At 37.8% G+C, this 17,930-nt stretch overlaps 5 protein-coding genes across 6 annotated transcripts; 3 read left to right on the forward strand and 2 right to left on the reverse strand.

The window, feature by feature from the left end:
* Nucleotides 1–245: 245 nt before the first annotated feature.
* Nucleotides 246–10,107, forward strand: LOC117914626 (protein CDC73 homolog). The gene is made up of 4 exons (XM_034830037.1): nt 246–1,520; nt 1,766–1,848; nt 4,030–4,148; nt 9,823–10,107. Exons 1-3 carry the CDS (start codon nt 455–457, stop codon nt 4,120–4,122), a joined length of 1,242 nt encoding a protein of 413 aa, XP_034685928.1. The 5' UTR covers nt 246–454; the 3' UTR covers nt 4,123–4,148; nt 9,823–10,107.
* Nucleotides 10,108–10,228: 121 nt separating this feature from the next.
* Nucleotides 10,229–11,482, reverse strand: LOC117914627 (non-specific lipid-transfer protein-like protein At2g13820). Its single transcript, XM_034830038.1, has 3 exons — nt 10,930–11,482; nt 10,753–10,806; nt 10,229–10,586 (listed from the first exon to the last, which is right to left on the reverse strand). Exons 1-3 carry the CDS (start codon nt 11,246–11,248, stop codon nt 10,456–10,458), a joined length of 504 nt encoding a protein of 167 aa, XP_034685929.1. The 5' UTR covers nt 11,249–11,482; the 3' UTR covers nt 10,229–10,455.
* A 1,383-nt stretch (nt 11,483–12,865) lies between these two features.
* On the reverse strand, nt 12,866–14,471 carry LOC117915020 (non-specific lipid-transfer protein-like protein At2g13820). 2 transcript variants are annotated; one of them, XM_034830563.1, is made up of 3 exons: nt 14,132–14,471; nt 13,942–14,031; nt 12,866–13,213 (listed from the first exon to the last, which is right to left on the reverse strand). In XM_034830563.1, exons 1-3 carry the CDS (start codon nt 14,448–14,450, stop codon nt 13,080–13,082), a joined length of 543 nt encoding a protein of 180 aa, XP_034686454.1. In that variant the 5' UTR covers nt 14,451–14,471; the 3' UTR covers nt 12,866–13,079. The 2 variants fall into 2 exon arrangements, with proteins under 2 accessions (XP_034686454.1, XP_034686453.1); XM_034830562.1 differs by having other exon boundaries at nt 13,942–14,034.
* A 499-nt stretch (nt 14,472–14,970) lies between these two features.
* On the forward strand, nt 14,971–16,024 carry LOC117914807 (protein YLS3-like). Its single transcript, XM_034830289.1, has 3 exons — nt 14,971–15,378; nt 15,472–15,549; nt 15,689–16,024. Exons 1-3 carry the CDS (start codon nt 15,039–15,041, stop codon nt 15,904–15,906), a joined length of 636 nt encoding a protein of 211 aa, XP_034686180.1. The 5' UTR covers nt 14,971–15,038; the 3' UTR covers nt 15,907–16,024.
* A 212-nt stretch (nt 16,025–16,236) lies between these two features.
* Nucleotides 16,237–17,896, forward strand: LOC117914808. Its single transcript, XM_034830290.1, has 3 exons — nt 16,237–16,632; nt 17,510–17,587; nt 17,699–17,896. Exons 1-3 carry the CDS (start codon nt 16,260–16,262, stop codon nt 17,875–17,877), a joined length of 630 nt encoding a protein of 209 aa, XP_034686181.1. The 5' UTR covers nt 16,237–16,259; the 3' UTR covers nt 17,878–17,896.
* The last annotated feature ends 34 nt before the right edge of the window (nt 17,897–17,930 follow it).

Consider the following 17,930-nt stretch of genomic DNA (forward strand, 5'->3'; position numbering starts at 1 on the left):
CTGAATAAGGGACTAAAAAGAATTAAAAGCCATTGTGCCACCATGAAAATGTGGGATAGGTCTAGCAATTTAATTCTTAGTGCTTTTATTTTGTCGATCACTTGGTGATTGATTGCTACTTTATTTATTATCGTAAATTTGTTGATAAGTGATCTAAAATTTATTAGATGGTTGTTTGGTCATTGAGAAAACAAAAGAAACTTACATTTTGGCTCGTTTCTCATATTGAACCGAAAGTAGTAGTGAGTGTGGAGTGAGACCACCCATGTTGGCGGTCTGAATCCCCATTGAAAGGCTTGAAGTAGACGCCAGAATTATAGGCTTCCAGGTGAGGGCCATATTTAAAATCCGACAACATTTATCTCACCCTGTAGGCTGTTGCGCGCCTCCATCACTCCATCCATAAATACCACTAAACCACTGAATTCTCAGTTTCCACAACTACTGCTCCATCATGGACCCCCTCTCCGCCCTCCGCGACTTCACCGTCCGTGGAGAGCTCGACAAGATCGTCAGAGTCGGCGACGAGTTTCGATTTGGTTCCGACTACACCTTCCCTTGCTCCGCTGAAACCGCCTACCGATCCAAACAAGGCAATCTTTATACGCTCGAAACCCTTGTGTATTACGTCAAGAATCACCACATCAAGCACACCGAGTACCTCCAGAGCGCCCGCACTCAGAGAATCCCCGCTGTTACCCTGCCCGATCGTAAACCTCTGCTCGAATACCTTCAAGGCAAAGTTGCCTCCACCGACGCCATCGAATTCGTCGTACCCCAAAACCCTAAAATCCCCGATATCGGTGTCGATGCCGTCGACGAGTACCGCCCCGAGGACCCCACGTTGCTCGCAATTCGTGACCCGCCCGGTTCAGAGGACGCCTTGGACAATTCTAGGGTTAGGGGTTTTGACAATGTTGATTACATCTCCATGATTAGGGCTTCCGAGAGACCTTTGAAAGATCGTGAATCGTTGTTAGAATGTAAGCAAAGGGATTTCTATAGCGTGCTAATGGCCTCGACGAGGCGGGAGGAGGAGCGGCATAGGCTAGAGTCGCACCAGAGGAAGGATGGGTTGGTGGCAAAGAGTCGGTTAATGGGCGCGGACGAGAGGGGTTTAGGGTTTTGGAAGGATGGGGATGAGTTGGGGTATGATGGGACGCCCAAACCGAAAATGCTGCTGAACAGGAGCAAGATTGGGGAGGGTGTGCCAATAATTCTCGTACCCAGTGCGTTTCAAACTCTGATTACCATCTATAATGTGAAGGAGTTTTTGGAGGATGGGGTTTTCATACCAACAGATGTGAAGGCAAAGCAAATGAAAGGGGCAAAACCTGATTGCGTTACAGTGCAGAAGAAGTTTAGTAGGGATAGGGTAGTCATGGCATATGAGGTAAGGGACAAGCCATCAGCATTGAAGACAGAAGATTGGGATCGGGTTGTTGCAGTTTTTGTATTAGGAAAGGAGTGGCAGTTCAAGGATTGGCCCTTCAAGGATCATGTTGAGATATTCAATAAAAGTAAGCTTTGCTATATTAATTGCATTTATCATTGATAAAATTTGAAATTAGGTTGAAAATTTTTGGTATGTTTAGTAACAAAATCTTGAATGTAGTTATTGATTTTGTTGCTTGTATGTATTTTTGAAGAATGATGAAATAAGTTTTATTTATATCAATCAACTGGAACTTTTGTCTTTGGACATGTGCTCCTTTAAAGTGCATCCAGGCTGATTTGATTATTTTATATGTTGAATTTTATGCAGTTATTGGTTTTTACATGCGGTTTGAAGATGATAGTGTGGAGTCTGCAAAGATTGTCAAGCAGTGGAATGTAAAGATAATCTCAGTGAGTATTTTTTTTTTTTTTCATTTTGAGATGCTTAATTATTATTATTGTTATTATTATTTTGATAGGTAAGAAGGTAAATATATTAAATTAAAAAGGGCCGCCAAAAGAGCGACCCACGGTATATGGAACATTTACACCAATCATCAAGTGGCAACACCAAAAGCCAAAGCTACAAAAGAAGAATGACTTAAGCAACACCACCCTCAATAAGATCCCATCCAATCGAAAAAACTTAAAGAGTTAAAAGGAGCATTATTTATAAACATCCTAGTCTTTGACCATAGAAAACAAACAAAAGAATTTTTTAGTCTTTGGAGCAAAAGCTCGTTCCCATCAAAGGCAATTCCATTCCTTACCTTCCAAACTGTCCAAAAGATGCATAAGAGTCCCACGTTCCAAACCTTTTTGCGCCTTTTGCATACGAAAGAGCCATGCCAACCTAACAATATATCTCTAACCGACAAGGGAAGCACCCTTGAGATGCTTAGTTTTTTTTTTTGATAAATATCATGAATATATTAAAGGGCAAAGGCCACCAAGCATACAGGACGTGCCTCAAAACGAGAGCACAAAAAAACAAGCACCCTTACCCTCCCTTAAGTGGCCGCTAGCCACTCCAAAAAACCTAAGAGTAAAGAGGACTCCTCTCCAATATACACCCTAGCCCAACTCCACAAGGTACAAACAAAAGAATTTTTGAGTTTCTGTATATTTAACACCCCTCCCTTGAAAGCTAACCTATTTCTTTCCTTCCATACCGTCCAAAAAATACACAACGGTATAGAATTCCAAATTTTTTTCCTCTTTTTCCCCACAAAGGGGCCCTTCCAATTGAATAACGCCTCCTTCACCAACTCTGGGAACACCCACTGAACCCCCACTAGGGCAAAAATAATTTCCCATAAGGCCCTTACCACTATACAATGCAAAAGAATGTGATTTACACTCTCCTCTTCACAACCACACAAAAAACAACGGTTAGGAAATTGCCAACCCCGTTTTTGAAGCCTATCCAGGGTAAGAATCTTCCCCCACGCGGCTTCCCAAGCAAAAAACGCCGCTTTGGTTGGGACCTTGTCCACCCAAACGCCTCTATACGGAAAGTCGCAAGCATTGATAACAATCAGCCTGTTGTAGGCATCCTTCACCCCGTACCTCCCATGCCCCCCCCCCCCCCCCCCCCCCCCCCCCCTTTCCAAAGCACCACGTCCTCTTAAGGATGTTGAGATGCTTAGTTTTTTAATCCTAGTTTTCTTAAGGATTAGGCGTTAAAGAGTTGTTTCTTCCTTCTATGGGTGTGTTTAACATTGTATTCATAGTTGTTAAAAACTTACGATACACGATACGATACGTGATATTACGATACAATGATATATACATTTTCAACTATTTTTTGTAATTAAAAAAAAAATCAAATTATTATTATTTTTTTGTTAAAAGAATTTATTGTATTATTTGTCTAAAATATACTAAAAGATTAAAAATTGATCATAAAAATGAGAAATAGGTTAAATAATCTTAATATGAAAAGTTTCATTCTTGTTGTCATATTCTATATTAGAAGTCATTATTTTTATAACGGATATTGGAGAATTTTCATTTGAATAGTTTGAATATTGACAATGAAAATGATGGTGAATAAAATTTTTTATTTAATATATTGGTTTATTTATTTATTTAGTATTTTTTTTATTTTTTTTGGAAAAGGAATGATGAAAAACCTGAAAAGCTAGAATTTTGAAGATGACAAATAAAGACATACATACATATGTGCGTATGTATCAATTAACATTCAATGTGTGCATCAAAATATGCCTAGTTAGAATTTGTAACTAAAATGGAAGAAGTTTATCTTTGTGGATTATGTAATGAATCTATATACTAAATTTACATTTTGTTAATTTGAACTTGTCAAAACTTTAACATTCAATGCTTTGATATGATAGATATACTTTAACTCTTTGGATCGTACTATCTTCCATAAAATTGGTTGTATATTACTCTATACTCCATACTTTAAATAGAGATTCATAGATATACATATTTTTTCTATTTATTTTTCACTTTATAAAAAAACTTACGATGTGCGATACAATACGATACACAATACAGAAAAACGATACATGATACGTTTTACGAGTTAACAACTATGATTGTATTTACAACTCTAATGTGCAGATTAGCAAGAACAAGCGGCACCAAGACAGAGCAGCAGCACTTGAGGTGTGGGACAGATTAGAGGAATTTGTCCGGTCAAGATCACATACTTGAAGTACTCCATGTTTTATATAAAAGCTGTATGTTTCTTATCCTGATCTTTATTGGCAGTGATATTCTCTCGAGTCTATACCTCTGTAGTTAAGAGGGTGAAGTTTCTTATATTTTTAAGCTCCTTTGACCTTTGTAGTCAGTTGTTACCTTAACATTTTTCAATGTTTGAGAATAGTAGTAATGTGTTTTTGACTAATAATCTTTCCTTTATTTGGATGGATAATTATTACTATTTCTGTTTTTTATTTGTTGCTATATTTTTCCTTGTTAAAGAGTATCGGAAGTGGGCCTTATCGGAAGAAGCTTCCTAGAAAGACTTGGTTGCGGGAGGGTGATAGAAATACATTTTTTATTTTAACAAAATGACTAATACACATAGAATAAGAAACTGTTTAGCCAAGATTAAAGGTAATGGGCTTTGGATCTTTAAGGAGAATGGGATAAATGAAGTTGTGGCTCAAGCTTCTAACAATCTTTTATTTGATCTAGGGGATTGGAGACCTTGCGTCAATGGTATGTCTTTTGAAGCCTTAGATAAGTAGGAAGCTGAAGGATTGAAGCTGTCATTTGAAGAGGAGGAGGTGTTTAGTGTTTTTTTAGATTTGAATGAGGACAAAACTCCAAGTCTAGATGGATTCTCCATGGCTTTCTAGTAATTTAGCTGGGACTTTGTGAAAGGCAATGTAATGAGTTTTCTTAGGAAATTTTATGAATAGGGTAGGTTTGAAAAAAGTTTGTATGCTATGTTTTCAGTATTAATTCCAAAAGAAAAGGGGTGCAAACAACTTGAAAGACTTTAGACCAATAAGCTTGGTTAATGATTTGTATCAGCTACTAGGTAAGGTGTAGGCAAAAGATTGAAAAAGGTGGTGTAAAATGAGGTCTCCAAGTTCCAAAATGCTTTTGTAGAGAGAAGACAAATTCTAGATGTTGCACTTCTAGCTAATGAAGCTATCGATTTGATTCTTTGCTGAAGAGTGATTTGTAAGATTGATATTGAGAAGGCGCATGCCCACATTAATGAGGGATTCTTGCTAGCTATCCTTGAAAAGATAGGGTTTGTCCTTAAATAAATTGAATGCATTAAATGGTCCATATTTACGACAACGTTTTTTGTGCTAGTTAATGGCACTATTTTCAGCTTCTTGTTTCTTTATCCCCATTTCTTTGTGTTAGCTATGGAGATGCTCAATTGTCTCTTGGAGAGGGCTAGGGAGGGTGGTTATTTATGTCACTTCAAGGCAAGGGGGAGGGGTGGCAGGTGCACATCTGTTGTTTGTCAACTGTCTCCTTGCTTTTCGTGGATCTTCTCAATTCCAGATGGCTTATTTAAGTTTACTGGTCATGTGGATTGAAACTATTTTGGGTTTGGAAATAAACTTAGACTTAGAGAAGTGCAAATTGGTCTCAGGGTGCTGCTCACATGGCCCCATGTAAGTTTGCTGCTCACATGGTTTGAAATTCTCTCAAGGCTAAAAATTAAATTAGAGAAGAGTGAACTGATCATAGGGTTTAATGCGAATGAATTGGCCTTTGAGCTAAGTTGCATGATGAGAGAGCTTATGTGGGTCTACCCTTGGGTGCTCTCTTTAGATAAATGCTGGAATGGGATAAGGTGGAAGAGTGATTCCATAGAAGGCTTGATGTGGAAAAGACAATATATTCGAAATGGGGGAGGCTTACTCTGATTTGAAGCACCTTATTTACATTGTCTATCTACTTTATGCCCTTGTTTAACATTCCTAGAAAGGTCAAATTAAGGCTTGAGAAGATTTAATACACTTCCTTAGGGGACACAGGGCTTTGGAGAAAAAGTCACATTTGACGAAATAACATATTATTTGCAAGGATAAGAGTAAGGGGTGCTTAGGCATTAGATGTCTTTCTTCCCTTAATATGGCACTCCTTGGAAATTGAAGTTGGAGATATACTTCTAAAGGAGAGACACTTTGCAAATAGGTTATACAAGGGAAGCATGGAGTAGAAGAATGATTGGCCTTTTTGCAAGGTGAGAGCTAGGTATGCAGTTGAGTTATGGAAAACTATGAGGAAGGGATGAGATATTTTTTAACAGTAGAGTATCCTTTGTGGTAGGTAATAGGAGGAGGATGAAGTTTTGGATGGAGGTGTGGGGACAGGCTCTTATGTGTGTCTTTCCCCTCTTTATGTGCCTTTGCCTTGTCAAAATAGGCTTAGGTGACAGATGTATGGGATGAGACAAGTGTGAGGGATCATTGAAATCCTTGCTTCTCTAGATACTTGAACGAATGAGAGTTGGACAATGTAGAGGCCTTCTTCTCGAGATTGTAAGAAAGGTTTGTGAATGGGAAGGATAGGGTGGTATGGGAGGATTCAAAGAATGGTGTTCTTTTCGTCAAATCTTTTTATTTTGTCCTAAAGTTAGAGAGTTTAATTCCTTTCCCTATGGACATTATTTAGAATTCATGGGTCTTGTCTTGTCTAAAGTGATATTTTTGTTGGGAAATTAGTTAGGGAATGATATTGACTTTAGATCAACTTGGGTGGTCGTTGGCGAAAAGATGTTTCCTATGTAAAAATGAAAAGAAATCAATTGATCATACATTCTTCGTCACCGTGTGAAATTAAGGGTGTTAATTAATCACATTCTCCTTTACTGTGCCAAATCAAGGGTGTTATGGTAGCTTCTCTTCACCTTATTTGGCATTGTTTGGGTTCTACCTTCCTCAATTAGGGATACTCTTATAGGTTGCCAAGGTTCTTTTATAGAAAGAAAACACAACAAAGGTATGAAGAGTTGTTCCTAATCGAACCCTGAAGTGCTTATTCCTAGGAAATTTTTTATTATTGGTTAGGATGTACAGAAGAAGGCTAGATGTCTTTAATTGATTTTGTGGATTGGTTGGGATCTTATTAAGGAGAGGAGTAGTTTTTTTCTCTCTTCTCTTTTTTGGCATAGCATTGTGGTACCGTTATATATTCCTGTGTATTTTGGTGTACAGTTTCTTTGGCGCTATCCATGATTTCTGGTCCATGAGTTTGAAAACTGTTTGAGGGGAAGTGAGTACAGTTTCTTGGTTAGATTGCACATATGTCCCTTGTGTTGTTTTTAAAGGGAAATTTTAATGCCGATTTTGTATTTGGACAAGATGTTGAATCAAACCCAATTTAAATTTGGATGGAAAAAATTTTCCCCTTCTTGGGAAGTTTGGCCAGAAAAAAAATTATTAGAGGGAAAAATTGAAAAACTTTCCATCTGAAGTATATATATAAGTTGGCTGAATATTTGGATAGATGTCTTGAATTTAGGCAAAATAAATATAAAAATTTACGAAGTTGGGTTGGCTAAATTGCCTGTAAATTCAGTGACTTGGAGATGATTGTGGTTAGGCCAAACTCAAAATAAAAAATAAAAAATTGGGGTTGGGCCAAAAATGAACATGGAACTGTCAAACTAAAACCATGAAGACATGTTGTGGAAACTTGAAATTCACATTAATGGGCAATTTAGCTGTTAAACAAAAAATAACACTTGGTTAAACATGGAAAGTACTTCAGAGATTGTGACAGTAGATCTCTCTCTCTCTCTCTCTCTGATACACACACAATCCTCCAAATACTTACCCTGCACCTGAATACACGTCATAGTATTTCAATAAATCTTTTATCCTTAAGAGTGCACTACTTATCAAAAAAGTGAGTTCCAACTTTTTAGTCATGGTTTTTTATTAGGCTTTTTGATTACCCACTGACTTGTTAGCTGCTTTGTCACTAAACTTGAGTCTTTATTAAAAATGGATTTGGCTTATTTTTGAAAAGTGAAATAAATGACTAGAGATAATGTTATTTCTGATGGATAGATATTGGCAAAGTGATGGTAAAAAAATTAAAGGAACAATGACCAATTAGTGATCTGTACCCTTAGCCGCCTTTATGTTCCTTTTGCATTTATCTGTGCAGAGATAATGTTATTTCACATTTTCCAAACCTTTTAGGGTGGAGCTAGCTGTTGAGTTGGAGTTGCCACCATTGCTTGAGGGCTAGTGGAAAGTGGTTCTGTCATAGTTAACTCCTGGTTCTCAGAAAAAGCAAGGTCTTTGTAAGTGGGACAATTGGTCGTGCAACCTTTTTTGTCCTGCTTCAGAGTTGCATTATTCTTCTAGGTGGCTCCATCACTAGGTGAACTAAACAATTGATAGGCTGGTTAAGGGATGTGGTCTTGTTACTGTGTTTATTGGGGAGTTGTTACCTCCCTGAATGTTTACACTGGATTTGGAGACTTTAGTGTTGTATATTCACTGGTTGAATGATCAATTACTTTTACATGCACATTGGGATGAATGAGATGGGTAGGTTTGCCTAGGTCTGTTATGTGATTGGCACATGCCTGTACTATATTAGGGTTGTAAGGTGACCAGATGACCATTATGTTATTATGTTAAAGGTGTATTCCTATCAAAAAAATGTTATTATGTTAAAGGTGTAGTTATACAGAAGGCTGAACATTTGATAAGTGCTCCTTATGACAAGTCACAAGTACAATTGAAGAGTGGATATTTACTATGAGGGGAATGAAAAAGAAAAATGGGATAATTAGAGATGAATACATTTGTTGGAAAATGCTGTCCAACAAGCAGAAATGTCTAGTTAGCACTTAGCGCCTCAGACCCAGCCCAATATTATGGGGCTTGTTCAATTTTGTTTTCAATCAACCAAGATGAGCTTCAGTCTAGTTATTGCTATTTAGCATATCTGGCCCAGCCCAATAAGGGGCTTGCTCAAGTTTGCAATTAAACAGGGTGAGCTTCCAAGGAGCATATTTTTAATTAACAAAGCCTGGTACTCAAGGTTCATCTCAATTTGGTTTGGGGTAATGTGGCATATGTGTACAGCTTGGAGATGATAAATGAACAAACCACACACCGATGACTTGATCTCAGCTTCATAGTTCCTCGTTCAAGCTTTTCCTGGATCTAGTGAAGCTAAGTTCAAGTTTTAAGTAATTCATTCACAAACTGGGTTTATTCTGCACTTGGTTTTGTTAGGCTTATGTGTAGTTGATCGTACCTCATGTAGGTGCAGTGGCATATCCCTTTAAGGAACTTAACTGATGGAGAATGCTTTAAAGGAAAAGTGATAAGTAATCTGAAAAATAGTTAAATATGGTTGAGAATTGTGACAAATTATAGTAGCAGAAGCAGTAATCACCACTGGCAATTGTCAAGGTAGGATCTGAATGTTTGATTTGAATAAAAGAGAAGCTTGGTTAGGTCCAAGTGCACTCTAGCTGATGACCTTAAAAGTGGCCAGTTGCGATGGGGTCTAGACCGAGCTTGGCTCCTTTGTTCCACTTGGTTTAATAATGCCTAAGGTGGCAGGTAGTGTGTTTAGATGGATTGTTTGTGTGCAACTAGCAAGAAGTGACAGTTTAATTTTGATGCAACAAAATTGCTTTAGAAGTTAAAAAAGCTCCGTGAGATGATGAGTTATTTTTAAGGAGTGATATGTGAGATAGGGCCATTTATTTTGCAAAGCATTTTGGATGTTTTAATTTTCTTTCCTTGTTATAGCATATCATTGATCAGAAAACCCACAATCAATTTTCCTTGGTCTTTCTGCACCCTAATTTTATATTTGATTTCAGTTTCAGAAGGTTGTGTGTAGATTGTTTTGAGTGCCCCTTTCATCCTTTTTGACCATATTTTATTCTTTTCTGAACAGAAATAGGAACAGAACCTAGGGAAGATGATCTCAGCCTGTGCATTGTTGGCATACCTGAACAATGGTGAGAAGGATGGCATGTGAGCAGTACATGGAGACACTTATGTTCAGCATTGATTCATCAGATGTACATGTTACAGGTTTGTCTCAAATAGTAATTGTTGCGAGGTTTCTATGAAATGAATCCTATGTTGAAGAATACAAACTTCCCTTTGTATCCTCATTGTAACAGTACAAGTTTATGATAGCAATTTCTCTGAAGCATGGTTCATTTCCATACATCAATTTTCCTTTGCACCTTTAATTTTTTTTTTTTCTTTTTTTTCTTTTTTTGGTGGGAATCTGCTTTCCTTGCTGCTTTAGTAAGTTTGATTCATTAGCATATTATTGTTATACTAACTTTAGCTTATTCTATAAGTTAGGAATGGTCTTTATTGATAAGGGAAGAGAGCAAAAAGTCTCTTCAGCCATACAAAACCATATCATCCTCTCAGAACTCACCGAAATATAAATTATTACATGAACCACTCAAACAATCGGAACCAGAAGAAATAAACAAAAAATAAAAACGAATACAAGCAACAATCACGAATATGTAAGAACGGTGAAATATGTTCTGACGGATTGTTAAATTTATCCCGCGATGAAAGTTGAAGCATATGATGCAGCAATGAGAAGGATGAAGAGCAGGGACATTGATGATTTTGTGGAACTTCCATTTGATGTGCCGTTGTCTGTTGATGGTACAGTTTTGGATCCGCCATCTACATTCACCAGGAAAAATGGTTGAAATATATTCCCGCAATTGAATAGTGAACACCGAGGGAAAAAAGAGAAGATGAAGTTCAATATTTGATGGTAACGAGGAAATAGCATCGGGATTTTAACCACCCAAATTGACGTCCTTGTGAAGGGGTATTTTGTACGTACCTGAGGGAACTGTAGTTGGAGATTCAGCTGCTGGGGAGTCTGCTGGAGAAGCAGCTGCCAAGTTACAGATGCTAGAAGTTAGAATAGTATAAGAAACATTTTGAATATGAAGCAGTTTTCGGAGGAAATACTAAGTGAATTCAATTCTCAATTTCTCATGTTCATTATTAACATTACCATTACAGCGGCTGAGGGGAGGAGTCTGAACACTGCAAGCGCCAGGTAGTGCCAGAGCTTGAGTTTGGTTGATGTTGATCCCCACAGAAGACCCACCACCATTCAGAACCTCACACAGGCACTGTGGCTGCGAGCGGACAACACTAGCAAGTTGCGTGCAGCATCCTGAAGACGGGGTTGAGGAGTTCCCTGAAATGTAGTTAAGACATGGCGACATGCTGATTATGACGCTTGTGCAACTCGACTGAGCTGCAGTGCCTGGCCAGAGCATGGTCACTGCGACAAGGACCAAACCAACTGCAAGTGCTGTACGTGCCATGGGACGTTTTCAGGGTGTTGGCGGAAGTGCTTGTGTGTTGGGGAGAGCGCCTGCTAGTGAGAATTGGATTCAATTTTTGATGGTGGGAGGAGTGGACGAGGTGAAGCTTATGTAGGTGAGTGTCTGGGAAGGTCAGACCAATGAAGACTGGCTATGTGGGTGAACAACCTCTCCTAATAACGGATTCGTTGGTAAACAGCAACTCAGATCTCGACCTGTTCAAACCTCAGAAAATTTTGGAAAGATGGTTTTCTTTGACTTGAGTGGAAGAAAGAGACAACATATGTGGGTGACCAACTTCTAGCATATCATGGGGGGCTCTTTGGTAAACAACAACTCAACTTATAACGTAATCAAGGCTGGAGAAGTGTTCGAAACTTGTTCTTACAAGAAAGCACAGCGTGTCGTAGACACCTCAAATTTTATTTGACTTTTAAGTCATTTGATTTTCTGATTGGTTTCTATCAAAGTTGCTTTTACCAATGTTTGTCCATTAGGAGTTATCCTTGTTTTCCCACTTTGAGCCAATTACATCCAATTGGCTTGACCTGGAATCAATTTTCCTCATCAAACCCTCAGTCAGAATCCAGGAGAACACATGCCATGTAGTCCCGGTGTTAGTCGGTTGGTTGGATTGTGCATTGACATCCGGCCCAGGGTGCATGCTCTTACGATTAAAATAGAGCTGCAACACAGACCGGTGGAGTCAAGTTTGCACTTGGATTTCAACACAATCCAAATTGAAAAACTCAAGCCCAATTTAACCCAATCTCTGAAAAATCAGGTGTTCAAACTTTAAATGAATATTATCTTTGAAATAATATATAAATTATAAATATAATAAAAATATGAATTTGGGTTTAAGTTAGGCTCAAAATATCTAAACTTTAAGATGAACTCATCCTCACTTAAATTCGGACTAAAAAAATAGTATGAATATGTTTGGTTTTTGAAAAATTTGAGGGAAAAAAATTAAAATCAATAACTTACTTATATATATTACTTTAAATTGATTTAACTTATCTTTCTAACTTATTTTACTTTTACATAACTCAATTTTAAAATTTATAAATTTTTAATTAATTTGATTTATATTTGATTTTACATCATTTTTTTTTTATTGTAAAATCAATTACGAGAAAAATCATTTTTTTTATAATTTTTCTTTTTTTCCTTTTAATATATTTTTTTTTAGGAATCAAACATAACCAATGTCCAATTAAAGTACTAAAGATAATTATTCAAGTCACTCAAAAAATTAGATTGGATCCCACCGACTCATCTAAGTTGCAGGCTTGCAGCAAGTGATCATACTATAGGAAGAGCTAAGCACCGTGGCCTCAACAATTGATCGCAATCATGGATGAAAACGAAGTTGCACGATCATAGCCAACATTGTAAGAACATTAAGACATGAACATAGAGTAACGCTTCCTTATTTGTATGAAAAATGATGTAAGATATACTTTGGCATTTCCCACTGGCCATGTGACGGTTACTTTTGAATCAGAGGACATACACTCGTATACGATACATCAGGTTTACTCCATTGAGAAATTACTAATTTACTAGTTCTATGGAAATTATGACTAGAAATTTCACCATTGCATTTGGCCATACACACAAAGTTATAAAGCTTTATTCTTTAACATTAATAAAGTCTTACAGTACAGAGGAAACAGCAGACGTGAAGAGAGTCTCCTGAATCACTCTCACATAGGTGCATTAAACAAACCCCACAAACATCACAAACAGATAACATTAAACAAGTACCACACACATAGCAATATCTCATATAGAAGCTCCAAGGTCCCACACGGACACGGTAAGCTCAGAGGTTGCTTGAAACTGAAGCATACGAAGCCATGAAGAGAAGGATGGCAATGAGCTGAGGGCGCATCTTCATTATAATACTCCCATCTGAGGAATCCGCACCATTGGATGGCACTGTTTTAGATCCACTTCCTGCATCATTCACATGAGAGTATGATGAGTTACGAGTTTAAAACGTGTTTAGATGGTTAAAAGAGGAGTTCCTATATATCCTCTATCCAACGTGACATATCATAATCATTCTATATATTTGTCCTTATTATGTCCTCTTACAGGATCAAATAAACTCTGACTTCAGTGTTGAAGATCAGCTGATCATTTATAATGGTCCACACTCAACCGTATAAATATTATCAATTTTGGGCTCAAGAGATTCTCATGGTTTTCAAAGGCATTTATACGATTAAGAAGACTCTATACATGTATTAAGTCAAGACATTTTCCCCTATCCAACGTGGAATATCATAAATCCCATGGGACTTACCCGAACGGCTTTTTGTTTTTGGGTGTTCTTCAGTTTTTCGGTATAAGTCAGTACAGGCATGCAACCGGGAACTGAAATTAGAATTGCTGAGTGGTTTATGTGTTGTGATATTTTGGGACTGAGATTCAAGTTAAAATGAGTATGTAGTAATTAATATTATTTGCATATCAACTTCCAGTTTGGTACTACCACATCAAATTGAAGAACTTGATGAAAGCCATTCTATCATGTTACTAGAAAAATTGCATGTGTTCAAAAATTTAGAAAAGCACTATTAATTTTCTTAATCTTGGCTAAATTTGTATAATAATTAATAAATTTATAAGAAAAAAGTATATATGTAATGAAATCCCAGTTCCCGTTGAACTGTATATACCTGATACTGACGAGCTAGTTGGAAAATCTGGAGTACCTTCTGGAGAACCCATTGGGGAAGCCAGTAATGGAGGTGTTGCAGGTCCATCAGCTGCTGTCCAAAAGGAAAACTAAATTTGAATCAAACTCCATACATATCACACAGCTAAAACATTAATGATGATCAGTAAAGACATCCATTTAAGCCTTACCATCACATTGGCTAACAGGCGGAGTTTGTACATTGCACGCACCAGGGAGCGCCAGGGCGAGAGTCTGGTTAATTGTGATACCCAAAGCTGCACCACCGCCATTGAGTGCTACACAAAGGCATCGCGGCTGTGACTGAACAACACTGGCTAGTTGTGAGCAGCATGAAGAAGAGGGGCTCGAGGAACTTCCTGTAATGTAGTTTAGGCATGGAGCCATGCCAATGAGCACAGTGGTGCAACCCGATTGAGCCATGGCTTTAGCCCAAAGCATTGCAGATAGAACCACTACTAGCCCCATGCCAGTCACTCTTAAAGCCATGACTTCTACTGGATACTCCAACCGTGCCTGGGGTTGGAGTTGAGAGAAGAGAAGTGATTTATACGGAAATTTTTTGTTGGTATCTCGTCAGCCACCCCTTCCATTTGTGGGGTATTGGTAAACTAAACAGGCTTCATGAGGTAAGAATTGGACTTATTTAAATAAAATGGCAGTAACGAGTCACTTCACTTACTATGAGATTAACATGATTTGGTCATCTTGTAAGCTACAAAATATTACATAACAAAGCAAAGGCCTTATTCCATCAGAAGCATTATGCCTGTTCATAGATTTAATACAGGTCTATTCAATGATGTGATCTGAAATCCAAAGTCAACATGGGATCCTTCAACGGAACTCTGTACGTGGCAAGTTCAATAAGCCACACCCACCTAACACTCTTTTCCTTCATATAGTTAGTTAAAGTAGTTGAGCTCCAACACCCACCTCAAATCTACCGTTTTCCCTCCACTTCTATAAATTCCCTCATTTCTCATCTTTTCAAAAACCACTTCTCTCTTCAACACCATAGATTCCCGCACTGCTAAAACCTCTGCAAGTCCAAGACTAAAACCAAAGAGAGCCAATATGGAGGTCTTCAAGTCTTCTATGTGCTTGGTTTCAACACTGGCAATAGCTCTGATGGTTGTGATTATGCCAGTTCAAGGACAGATCAGTACCTCGTGTTCTGCTTCGATGATTTCCAGCTTCACCCCTTGCATAAATTTTGTTACTAATAGCAGTGGCAATGGAACTTCACCAACCGCGGATTGTTGCAATGCGCTCAGGTCCCTCACAAGCACCAGCATGGACTGCTTTTGCCTCATTGTAACTGGAAGTGTTCCCTTCCAAATACCAATCAACAGAACCCTCGCTATCTCCCTCCCGCGTGCTTGTAACATGGCTAGTGTGCCGGTCCAATGCAAAGGTAAAATTTCCTTAAGTTCGCATTACCTTTCTGGGTGTTCCTTTGGTATAATTAATTATGTTGCTAATTTTAAAATTCGTTAATTGTTTGCAGCAACTGGTGCGCCTGTTCCCGCTCCAGGCCCTGCAGCACTTGGACCAACACTCTCTCCTACAGGACCTAGTCCTAAAGGTAATCTACACACTTAGAAGATTAGCCATGGCCAGAGGCCATTTCAGGGGCTAATAATCGCCTGTTGTTTGGCCTTACCTAAGCATCATGGTGATTATAATCACTAAATCGCTTTGTTTTGGTCTCTGTTTTTGGACAGCTTCTTCTGTGCCTGAATCAACATCACCAGCTCTAGCACCGGAATCTGACACAACTCCGTCTCTGACTCCAGACTCTCCTACTGCGGATTCCGATGCCCCAACCACAACTACAGGAAGCCGCCCAGTTCTGACCCCATCAGCTGGAAATCGTCCTCAAAGTCTCTCACCATCTCTTGTGCTATTTGTACTTGGAATTATATTCATCAAGTACTATTAGGTTGTCGTGTGTATCTTTTAGTATTGTGTCAGGGGAGTGATTATTGTTTTGGGCTCACAGAGATCTTTCAGCTTTATTTGTATTCATTCATGAAATAAACCGGGATTCTTTTGTATCATTTATGGATTGCCTAATACTTACTCCTAATCTAATATCCGCTGCCTATCCAAAGTCAAATTATGATAAACTGAAGGGTACTTTTGGAAAATACATTCATCTCCCGCCAAACCGTTTACAAACACTTAACGGCCACTACATTTAACCCAAATTACAAGAAGAGTTTCATTTTCGCCCTCTCTCAGAAACTTTTCCCCGGAAGCAAACAAATCTTAGAAAGATAAAAGAAACCAGCAATGAACGCTACCTCTCCAGCTCATTCCTACGCGATCATTTCATTGCTGCTTCTCACAATGATCGCCCTGTGCTCGACGGCGGCGCAGTTGCCGGCGGGAGGCTGCGCCGGAGAGCTGATTGCATTCTCTCCATGCCTGCCATTCGTATCGTCACCACCGAACAATGTGACGTCGTCGGCTTCTTCGCAGTGCTGCGGTGTGTTTTCCTCGGCTTTTGAGAGCGCTGACGGCGCCTGCCTCTGTTACCTTATCCAGCAGCCTCTGATCTTGGGCTTTCCTCTGAACGCCACGAAACTTCTCGCTCTTTCTTCTCTTTGCCCTCCTGGAAACGCCACTTCTGCCCGGAACGCTTCTCTTGAATCCTTCTGCATAGGTTTCTTGGATTCTTGAACCTCTTATCTTTTCTTAGTATTTTTCTTTAATAATTTTTTTGCTATGTTACAAAATTTTGGAATTTGTTTTTGTTTTCCTCTAAAAAAAATGCTGCTAATGGTCAAAGTTAACCCAATTTGAGTGCTAAATTGCCATAACCTAACAGAAAAAGATAGCATGTATAAATATTTCTTATTTTTTTAATATAAATTAGATGATATGTTATTGAATTAGGAAGAAAATTTGCAGGTTAGTTTGATGATCACGACATATGTATATAAAAGGTTATATTTGGTTAAAAAAAATGATTTTCTTATATTTGATTTTATTAGGAAAAAATATGATAGAAAATTAAATATAATTAAAATTAGTTAATATTTTATATTTTAAAATTATTAATCTTTTACTAAAAAAATAAGTGAAATAAATTTGAAATAATTTCTTAATTTTAAATATATATATATATATATATATATATATATATTTACTTTTTCATCTTTATTTTCTTTCCCTTGTATTTTGAATTTTCTAAAAATCAAAATATGCAATGAAAATTTTAGGTTTCAAAGGGAAGGGAAAAATTTATTTTGTTAAGAGGGTGATGAAAAAAAAAACTTTTAAACTATATATAAGAGCATAATATTTTCATAGAGAATAAGTCGAGAAAACTGTTTTTACATTTGAGTTTGCAAATAAAATTAATGTTTTCAAGAACAATTGAGAACGGTTTTTAAAAGTGTTTTCAAAAACTGTTTTTTGATTCTTAAAAATGTTTCCAAATCAGCTGTAATGTTTTTCCATTCTTTATTTAAAAATAGCATGCATTCTCATAAAAAGGAAAATGTTAATTCGCTTTCTTTGAATTGAATTTGTACCAGGGTCACCAGCATTGCCTCCCCTCCAGGGCACAACGGGTCCAGGGCTTGGACGGCAACCTCCCACTACTAGTGATTCAGGTAAGAGGGCTGATTGTGGCCTGTTTTATTGTGTTTGAAAACATGGAAAATTGAAGCATTGACAATCATCATCATGGTGTGGGACACTAAATTTTCCAAACTGTTTTGCAGCTCCTGCTAAATCTCCACCTCATTTTCCAAGCTTACCTGCAGAACCTCCAGGGCATTTACCAACATTGCCAAGCTCACCCCCAAACTCATCAGTGCAACCAGAAAAGATGGACATAATTAGAATTTGGTTTCAACAAGGAATCATTGTTGTCATTGTTCTTATCCAAGCTTACCTTTAGTTCTACATGACCTTTCAAGTAATTAGATAGATTTTCTGTAGAAAGAGCATCCT

Source organism: Vitis riparia, chromosome 5, assembly GCF_004353265.1.
Source record: "Vitis riparia cultivar Riparia Gloire de Montpellier isolate 1030 chromosome 5, EGFV_Vit.rip_1.0, whole genome shotgun sequence".
Lineage (NCBI taxonomy): Eukaryota > Viridiplantae > Streptophyta > Magnoliopsida > Vitales > Vitaceae > Vitis > Vitis riparia.